This window comes from Cryptomeria japonica, chromosome 6, assembly GCF_030272615.1.
Source record: "Cryptomeria japonica chromosome 6, Sugi_1.0, whole genome shotgun sequence".
In the NCBI taxonomy this organism is placed as follows: Eukaryota; Viridiplantae; Streptophyta; class Pinopsida; order Cupressales; family Cupressaceae; genus Cryptomeria; species Cryptomeria japonica.
Genome location: NC_081410.1, coordinates 118,456,329 through 118,467,155, shown reverse-complemented (window position 1 = coordinate 118,467,155; position 10,827 = coordinate 118,456,329). Strand labels below are relative to the sequence as shown.

At 36.5% G+C, this 10,827-nt stretch overlaps 1 protein-coding gene across 3 annotated transcripts in view; it reads right to left on the bottom strand.

The window, feature by feature from the left end:
- Nucleotides 1-2,292: 2,292 nt before the first annotated feature.
- Nucleotides 2,293-10,827, bottom strand: part of LOC131074824 (uncharacterized) — a 168,393-nt gene continuing 159,858 nt past the window's right edge. For all 3 annotated transcript variants that reach the window (XM_058011534.2, XM_058011535.2, XM_058011536.2), the window contains one exon: nucleotides 2,293-2,898. In XM_058011534.2, the coding sequence (XP_057867517.1) occupies nucleotides 2,611-2,898 (288 nt within the window). In that variant the 3' untranslated portion in view covers nucleotides 2,293-2,610. The remainder of the gene's footprint in view (nucleotides 2,899-10,827) is intronic.

Here is a 10,827-nt window from a genome sequence, read left to right as displayed (position 1 = left end):
CCGACCACAAATTAAGAAAGCACACGCTAACAAAAAAATCTCGTTGGAAACAAGTTGACTTTAAGCTTTCGTTGGAATAGCGACGAAAATTCTTGTTCGTTGAACATCGGGGACCAATTTAAAGAAAAAATGAAAATCTCACATTAAATTTAAAAGTACCCGACGAAACCATAAATTAATTCACTTTCGTCGGAATATTTCGTCAGATTTTGACCTCAAATGAGTTAGTGGTTGTCCGTCAACGGAAGAAAGATTGCTCTTCCTCTTCTTCCCAAAGTCTTCCACGAGTTGTGGGTGAAACTTCTACCCACCCTTGATGTGGGTTACTAGTTGCTCTGCTAGTGTGTTGTAAGTGGGCTATTTTAACCTTTGTTGTCAGAGGTTTGTTCCTGGCTAGTTGTTCATATCATTTTTGGCTTGTCTTTGTATAGGGTCAGCACCCTTGTTTTGTTGCTTTACAAATAAAAAACAATAGAAAATTTAAAGAAAAACACTAGACAAACTACTAGCCCACATACTAGAAACTCCAAGGATAGCACTCGACAAGCAACTTCTATGTCAACAAACAATTGAGAGAAATGAAGACCAAATCTCACATTCTTCCATAATCTTAAGCACCCTTATTTGTTTCCAAAAAATCACAATTAAAAACAATCTCAGCTTTGCTTTATTCACTAAGATTGTTGTATCAAAGTACTTGTCACTTGATATGTAATCTAGTTTCACATTATTTTGACACATCAAAACTAGTTCTTTTACCTCCTTTAGTGGTAAATGAAGGATCAAAATAGAAACCATGTTTTCCATGTCCTTATCATCAAGCTTGAAAGGAGTCTCCAACATCATGCTTTTTGAACTCCATTAACCCTACAACTTTGTTGCTACATTTCCAAGATATGTGTTGCTTTCAAATCATTTCCCCAAACAATGGGGATCTCCTCTACTTGTATGAGGCAACAAGTTTGTCAATCATCAAAATTGCTAACCACTATTGTTTTCAAAGCTGTCTTTGCATAGTTTCAAAAGCTTTCACTATCCTACTAATAACATGAAATGAAGAAATCTAGGAAAAGTACTAGTATATCTTGAGCATGTACATGTAGATTATTCCAAAATATACCATCTACAAATTGATGCCTAGACTCATTAGAACTTTAACCTAAGAAATCTGATACTCTATAAACTTAACTTAATTCCTATCGATGGTAATGCTTCAATTTTATTTTATTTTGGCAATACTCTCTCAATCATTTTCAAATGAGACTCCAACCAATCATAAGAGAACTAACAACCTTGTTTTGACAAAGGTATACCCTCAACCCTCTCCTTAATCTAATGAACCTCTAAAAGTTCATCAAGATATTTTCAATAACAGTGCCACCATTAGTTAGAATCTACAAGTTAGTCGCTTGAAGATTCTTCTTCCTAGCGCCTCTGCAACTAAAGGAGATGATAAAAGGGATATCCTGATACATATCATTTTACTTCTACAAATTGGTAATTCCTATGGCAATATAAACTCCATAATGATGCCCAAATGTTTAGCAGAGCGTGAAATTAGGCAAACATTGAGACAACTTAAAAGTACATTATTACAACAAAGTGAACAAGTTTTATTAGTATATACATGAATCTGGGACTGAATCAAAATGACAGATACAATGCCCAACATTCATGATGATACCACATGCTAGGAAATAAAATATTATTTTTATATCCAGAGTTAACAAGAAACACAAGCATCTCACTTATAAACCTTGTGAAGTCAATCCATACACTTTCTTTACAAATGTTGCCTTCATATCTCTGCCCAAAGCAATTGATTTTGCTAGTGTCATATGCTTGTCACCTACCTTGTAACAAAAAGCGCCATAAGATTGGAAGACAAAATTGACATGAATATGATCTTGATTAGAAATGAATTTATTTCTTGAAGAGCAGACAATAATAAGGTAATAGTATATTTTTAATAATTAAAATTAAATGGAGATTGATCAAGGCTATACTTATCCTCTGAACCAATTACGTTATACCAAAAGGCTTGGTGAATAGTCCATCTTTGTTTTTTGTGTTTTCCGTATCTGAACTTTTCCTTTTAATAAAATCAAGTGAATATTGATCAAGGCCATACTTATTCTCTGAATCAATTCACTTATATGAAAAGGTTTGGTGAATAGTCCGTCTTTCGTTTTTGTGTTTTCCATATCTTGACTTTTCTATTGGAATTTGGAGCAGTTACTTGATCTTGGAACATATTGTTTTTAGTGTTTTGAGTCTTTTGACATCGCATCCTTAAATCCATCCCTAGGTAAAGTGGCACAATCTATTTAAACAAATACTAAACTTCATCTCCAAATAGTTTAAATCCCAATATTTTGTTTTATATGACTAAAATGTTGGGCTTTCTGTATATAGGATTCCCAACAAATATCATGTGAGTCAAAAATTTTGAATATATAGACCATCCCAAAATAAAGCTAACATGCTTCCACATTTTTGTGTTTCATCTGAATAAGATTAGCCTGTAACCACAAACGTAGACCACTGTGAATGAAATGAAAATGGAAAATTTCAAGAAAGAGAAAATATTAGTGTTTCTCATTCACTTTTTTATCTCCAACCAGTTGCCAACATTATTAGTGCAATCAATATGGCAAGAACAACAATGATTAGAGCAACTGCACCATGGAAACTTCCAAATGTTACCACCCTCGATTCTTTTCCAGTTTTTCCAGGATCATCATTTCTTTTTGTGCAGGTTGAAGATGAGTTTCCGCCCGTCATACCCCAGAATGACATCCCAATTGATGCAGACCCAGACTCCTCGGGCTCAAGAATTTTTGAATGATCCAGTAGACTTTTCATGGACATCAATTCTTGACAACGCTCATGTAAATCCTGTAAACAGGTAGAAAGGAAGGTTAGCCAAAGTGCTTGCCATAACATTTCTCAATACACTTTATCTTTAAGATAACACTAGTGAAGCATATATAATCATTATTGGATATCACATGCCAACTAAATGCTATCTATATTCACCATACAAGAAGCAACAACTGACCAGTAGTTCAAAATTAATTGACAATGAGCATCGTAATTTAAAGTGAAAATTATTCATAACATTGTTAGTAAGAAGGTTTTAGCAAGTGATGCAAAAAGGAACTCTACAGTCCACACACTCAATAAGAGAGCATGCATGCCAGTTGTACATATTCATGGGGAACCCATAGAAATCTTTCCTTACACATTCCAAGCTATATCCTACTGCTAATCCATTGCAGATTTTTGCAAGTGATACAAAGGAACTCTCCATGCAAGCAAACAAAACATGCATGCCAATTTTGTACATATTCATGGGAAGCCCATTTAGCTTGCCTGAAATGTTTCAAGTTATCCATGGCAAGGCTCCAGCACTGATTAAAAACAATCTGTCCTCCAGATACAGGCTTGGGGAAAAAAGATATTTATTGTCTAACAGAATTTTATTAGTATGACCCATGTTTTGTATTGACAAATGTTTATATGCAGAATTTTATAAACATTTGCATATTCTAATGTTTAAATATTTTGTAATAAACTATCTTCAGGGTGTGTAAGCTGTGTGCAGTTTTAGCACAAGAACATCAACAAATCTTAAGCATGTATCACTTTAGTAAATTTATTTTAAGCATTTTAATTTGACTAACCGTTATCATGCTTTGACATTTGGCCTCCAAATCTGAAAAAGTATGATAACCCCCCACAATTTTTTGTCAAATTGTGGCCTATCCTCTAAGTAAATCAATAGAGGTGATTTTCATCCAAAATATCCCTATTGACTTGGTCTTTTAGTCGTTTTTTTGTTCAAGTCTTTTCTTTCAGAAGACTTTAGTTTCAATTCTTTTAAGTTAGTCTTATTTTCATCTTTATTGTCTCAAGGGTCAGATCGGGTTCTAAACCCGACCCTGCACTTGCCTAGTCAGCTTAGTTATAAATCAGGCCATAGACCCAATTTGCATCTAGCTGTTATCATGCTTTCAGATTTGGAAAAAGCATGATAACCCCCCACAATTTTTTGTCAAATTCTGGCCTATATCCTCCAAGCAAATCAATAGAGGTGATTTTCGTCCAAAATCTCCCTATTGACTTGGTCTTTTAGTCGTTTTATGTTCAAGTATTTTCTTTCAAAAGACTTTACTTTCAATTCTTTTAAGAGTTAGTCTTATTTTCATCTTTATTGTCTCAAGTGTCAGATTGGGTTCTAAACCCGACCCTGCACTTGCCTGGCCAGCTTAGGTGAAAATTGGGCCCATAGACCCAAAATGCACCTAAGGATGCAAATCGGGTCTATGGACCCGATTTACATCATTTATTACCCACTTTGAATTTAATGAAGCTTGTGTTTGTTTTAAAAACAAAGTCTTAAATCTTTCAATAGTCTTTCTTCGGTTGTTATTGATATCTTTTGTGCCCTTCTTCCAATGTAATCTTCCGCCCTAATTCGCATTTGGGAGCTCTTCACGAACACTGCCCTCACCATTATCGTGGTAGGTATGTTTTCTTTTTGCTTCTTCTTTTTGTGTTTAGGGTTTTTCCATTTTGTCTTTCTTTTGGTTTACCTTTGTATGAGGCACGATACCACAACCACGGTGTCAGTCGGATCCAAGGATCCGAACAACATCGTGATTTTGATGTATGGCTTTTTAAACTTTCAACAAACACACCAAATGGTGTTGTTCAGGTCTGTAGACGCAAACCCCACCGAAAATCGTGTTGTTCGGGCCTACAAACCCAAACAACACCATAAACCCTTGCAGTGTTTAATGATATGTGGCCTTTGGTGTTGTTCAGGTTCACAGACACAAACTACACCAAGAGAATGGTGTCGCTCAGGTTTGTGAATATGAACATTGCCTTTAGTTTTGCCCTTGTGTATGTCAGGTTCATGAGCCTGACCTACACCATTGTCACTTGCAATCTTTTGTGGTGTAAGTTGTTTTGATGGACTTGACTTACACAAGCCTTTCCCCTATCTTTTGATGTGTATGTCGGACCTAAACATCTGACTTACACTTAGAATTGACTTACCCTCGTAAGGTGTAAATCAGGTCCATAGTCCCGATTTGCACCAAACCTGTTGAGTTATATCCTAGCGTAAATCAGGCCTATGGACCGATTGACACCTACATTTAGAAATTTTTCCAAGTGTTAAAATATTAGAGATACAAATGTTCACTTAGAATTTTTCTAAGAAGAAGAATCCTATTCTTGGAGGACCTTTGAAGACAATATTTTCAGTCTTCATGTTCCAATGAAAATATTTTTCTCATGAAGATGTTTTCAGCTAACTCGGGAATTTTTTCTCAAACTTGCAGTCGCAACTACCAGATGACTTCACCCTCTTCAAGTCAGAAAAAGATGAAGTTTAGAAAGCAAGATCCTCATCCTACCTTTCCACAGTCTTCAATGGCCTCCAATATTAAGCAAATCAAGGATACAAAAATTGGTCACGTAGACATGGAAGAGTTTTTCAAAAGGGTTGAGAACCCTCCTAACTACTATTTGATGGAGCCCACTATCAATAGTAGTATACATTTGGTTGCAACTTTTCCCATGTCAGTTCAGAATCCTAAGTCCGTGCTTGCAATAGCCAATCGTTTTGATCCAGTAAGTAGAAGTGTCAAAGATGCTAATGGGAATAAGGTGTTGGTTGTGGATGAAGATTTCTTTGACACATTGTTCAAATGCCCAGATATAGATTCTTTTGCCAACTTAGATATAGAATAAACTGAAGCTTGTTATGAGAAGAACTCTAAAAGGCACAGGAGGAACATTAATGACAATTGGTTGAAAATTCCTAGTCCAACCATTGTGTTATCCTCAATTTTGGCTTGCTCAAAATTGTGAGATAACCGCCACAAATTTTGTCCAATTTGTTGCCCATGTCTTCTAAGCACATTGATCAAGGTCAAATTTTGTTGTCTCCATTCGTGAGTTGGCCCTCGAGAAATCATCTTGATTTGAAGTCTCAAGTTGTCAATTTGAAAGATTGAACAAAATGCCTTTTGGGAGTTTTATTTTGTCTTCTTGACTTTGGTGTCAAATCGGGTCCTAAACCCGATTCTACACTTGTATAGGGGTTTCTGGTGTCAAATCAGGTCTTAGTCCGGATTCTACACTTGTGTACTCAGTTTTGGTGTAAATCAGGCCCGTAGACCCGAAATGCAACTAACTTGGTGTAGTTCGGATCCACAAACCCGAACAACACCACTTCTAAGTTTTTCCCTAGTGTATCTCTAGTTTACGTACCCGACCAACACCCCACCGGGTCATACCATAGTGTAAGTCGGATTCACAGACCCAACCTACACCACCCCTTTTGTTGCATCTAAGTGTAAATATGTGTTTCAAATGGATTACTTTTTCTAAGTGTAAATATGTTTTCCAAATGGATTTCTTAGAAATTTTCAAAGTATAGAAATGAAGTTTTACCTATCGAGGACTTTTGAAGACAAGATCTTTTCGACAATCCTGAAGGTGTTTTTCATGAGGATGTTTTCAGCTAACTCAAGAGACATTTCTCAAACATGTTGCAATCACAAATATCGGATGTCTTCACCATCTCAAGAGAAAAAGATGAAGTCCAAGAAGCAAGACTCCTATCCGGTCTTCCTACCATCCTCAGTGGCGTCAAACATTGCAAACACCAGATGATTCTGAAATACAGGCTACTTGGCAACAATTTGAAGATTTTTTGAAGAAGGATGATAATAATAAAGATGTCTCCAGACACAGTCATGTTTATGCATCTCTAGTGTGGTGGCATTTTGTAATTTCAATCGACACTTCAAGTGTCATTTTGCATACATAGTTTAGCATGTAGGAGTGCACAAGTCCTAAGTCAAATTGAACTCTACTTTTAACTTAGTCATAGTTGGTTTTTGTTAAATTTTGTAATGTCGGTCGTAGTATTTCATGCTTCCGATATATATATATATATTTGATTACATATACTAATATGTTAACGTTAACTAATGATAAATAAAACCAAAGTTAACTTATCGCGTTTGACCAACGGTTACACCGTTCATGGTATCGGGTGGTAAAGCGATTCTCAAACAAGTCGCACTCCTTCTGATCGGGTAAGTAAACGCTGACTAGTTTATATACTGTGGTGAGAGGTACGTAGGGAAGAGATGTGTCTTCCCACGTGGGAAGACATATCTCTTCACTACGTAACCCCTCATCCACTTATATAGCATGCATACACCGAAATTGATAAGTGTGGTACATCTTTAAAACATGCTATAGCAGATAAAATACAACTTTCAGATCATATCTCCATCTCTTCTATTTTGATCACAGAATTTTGAAAGAACCTAACATGGTATCAGAGCAAAGTTAAGGAAGATCTTATTAAAATTCTATAACGCTCTCATAAACTTTCACTAGGCTCTTGCTCAGATCACATTCCCATTATCCTAATGGCAACCGGAGTTAGGTTTGAAGATAGATTAGATGGAGCATCAAATTTTGTATCTTGGAAATTCAGGATCATGCTTGTTTTGAGAGAAAATAAAATTGACTCCCATGTCAAAAGTGAAATTCTTGAACCCTCTGATGATACAAAGAAAATTCAATGGAACAAGGACAGTGAAAAGGCCCTTAAGATAATTGTGGATTCAGTAAGAGACCACATTGTACCAGTCATTTCTAAATATGAGACGGCCTTTCAGATGTTCAAAGCACTAGCTGACATTTATGAAATCAACAACACTAGCAGGGTTCTCACCCTAAAGAATCAACTACACCATATAAAGATGAATAAAGGAGAAACAGTTACATCCTATTTCTTGAGGATCACTGAGCTTAGGGATCAACTATCCACTATTGGTCATCTAGTAGACAACAAAGAACTTGCTATGATGGCCCTAAATGGACTTCCTACCTCATGGGAATCGTTCATTCAAGGAATCAGTGCTCGTTCTAAATTTCCTAAGTTTGATAGATTGAATACCGATTGCATTCAAGAGGAATCTCGGCTTGTCACAAGAGGAATATAACAAAACAATGGTAATGAAGACATTCAAGTTCTAAACTCTAATTCCCACAAGAAAGGAAAGAAGAAGAACTTTAAGAGAAAGAGGGACAACAACTCAAATGGGAAGAGGTCTTCAAAGAAGAAGAGAGACATTTCTGAAGTACAATGTTTCAGATGTGACCAATATAGGCACTATGCAATGAAGTGTCCAGATAGGATCAAACAACAAGCTTCAATGGCAGAAATTAAGAAAAGGAGCAATTCCGAGAAGCTAGTCTTCTACTCAGCCCTCTCTAGTCAAGTCACCTCCAGTTTCAACACATGGGTGATTGACAGCGGAGCATCTCGACACATCACTGGATTTCGTGAGCACCTAGATACACTTGTGGAAATTTCAAATGAAGAAGTGACAATTGGTGATGACTCAAATTATGCAGTTATGGGAATAAGAACCTGCAATATCAACCTAAAGTCAGGCATATCCCTACAGTTGACTGGAGTTCTATTTGTACCTGGTATAAAACGAAACCTTGTCTCAGTTTCTGCAGTTGAAGATAAGGGTTACAGATTAACCTTTATGGAAGGAAAGGTACTTGCTTGGCCAAAGAACTCCACCATCAAGAAAGCCCACACCATTGGAGTAAGAAAAGGGAGCCTCTACAGACTTTGCACCACTCCACCTCTAGCCTTGATTCATGAGACTCCAGATTCGAATGAACTTTGGCACAGAAGATTAGGGCACCTTCATTTCCATGCCCTACCTAAGATAGAGAAGATGGTGATCGACTTACCCAAGCTAAGTCAAAAATCTGAAGGAGCCTGCAAAGGGTGTGCCTTGGGAAAGAATACTAAAGGGTCTTTTAATTCTAGCAATAGTAAATCCAAAAATGTATTAGAATTAGTTCATTCTGATTTATGTGGACCCATGTTTGTACCCTCATTAGGGGGATTTTTATATTATGTAATATCTGTAGATGATTATTCTAGGAAGACCTGGATATATTTTCTGAGGTACAAAGAGTCTGAAGAAATCCTTTCTAAATTTAAGGAATTCAAATCTCTTGCAGAAAATATGATAGGTAAGAAAATCATAACCTTAAGAACGGACAATGGGGGGGAATACAATTCTGATATGTTTAAAGATTATTGTATAAATGTTGGGATTAAGAGGGAGTTAACTATACCTTATAACCCATAATAAAATGGGGTAGCTGAAAGAAAGAATAGGACTATAGTAGAAGCTGCTAGGGCTATTTTGTTTGACCAAAATATAGAAACCTCATTTTGGGCTGAAGCATCTAGGATAGTTGTGTACATTCAAAATAGATGTCCTCATTCTCTTCTTGACAATAAAACCCCTGAAGAAGCCTTTACTGGCAACAAACTTGACATAAGTCATTTCTGGATCTTTGGGTGTCCAGTCTATATTCATGTCCCCAAAGAAAAGAGGTCAAAGTTAGAACCTTCTGGAAAGAAAGGAGTATTTGTTGGGTACAATGAAACCTCTAAAGCCTATAGAATATACATACCTGGTCAAAGACAAATTGAACCAAGCAGAGATGTCATCTTTGAGGAAGACATAGCATTCAGGAGGTCCAAAAGCTCTAATGAATTAGAACACCAAGATCCTCCTACAAGCTTGGATGAGGATTCCACCCCTGAGATTCAGAGGGAGACCCCTGAAGATGCTGAGCATGAAATTCAAGGCTTACTTTTAGAAGAAAATTATCCTGAAACTAGGAAGAGGCCACTTTGGGCTAAAAAGATGTTTCAAGAAGCTGAAAATTATGTTGCTCCAAAGGGGACCTTCAAAGAAAGTAAGAGACCTAACCTATTTTCCAGTTATACTACCTTGATGAGTGACATCATTGATGCAGAACCTTCCTGTGTTGGAGATGCACTCAAGCATCAAGTTTCGAAAGATGCTATGTCAGAAGAGTATCAGTCAATTCTAAAAAATGATGTCTGGAATATTGTGCCTAGGCCTAAAAGCAAATCTGTGGTATCTTCTAAATGGCTCTTCAAAATCAAACATGCAGCAAATGGCAGCATTGAGAAGCACAAAGCAAGGTTTGTTGCCAGAGGTTTCTCACAGAAAGAAGGTATTGACTATTGCTGACAAGTCCATCAAAACCTTGCTGACAACTACCCAGTTGCTGATATGAATTATCAAAACCTTTTATCAAATACCCAGATGCTGGAATGAATTATCAAAACTTCTTATCAACTACCCAGATGCCGAAATGAATTATCAAAACCTTTTATCCAATACCCAGATGCTGAAATGAATTATCAAAACTTTTTATCCAGTACCCAGATGTGACAATTTCTCATAAACCCTACAGGCTGGCAGGATGTAGGCTCTGATATCACTGAAAGATCCCTGATGGATCCCCTTGCTGATCCGCTGTAATTTTTAAAATAATAAACTATATTTTTCTTGTGATTTTGCTGATGGTCTTACAGAATAGAGAGAAGTTGCAGAATGTTTGGTTTTTTTTTGTATTTTTTTGAATATATAAGCAAGTAATGAATAAAGAACAACAAATAAGGAAGGAAGCTGAAACAAGTAAGAACATTCAATTAAATTAGAATTGATACAAATCGTACTAGGCAAATTTCTGATTTATAATATCCAGATTATTCCCTACGCACTGGGGATGTGCTTACATCCAATAATGGCGCCAACTAAAGGGTAGATGATGAACACAAACCAAGAACACCAGCTATGGCTGAATGAAAGTCTTCACCACTTCCAGCGTAAAGTGTACCAGCTGTAATGGTGGCATCAAGCTGAAACAATCACG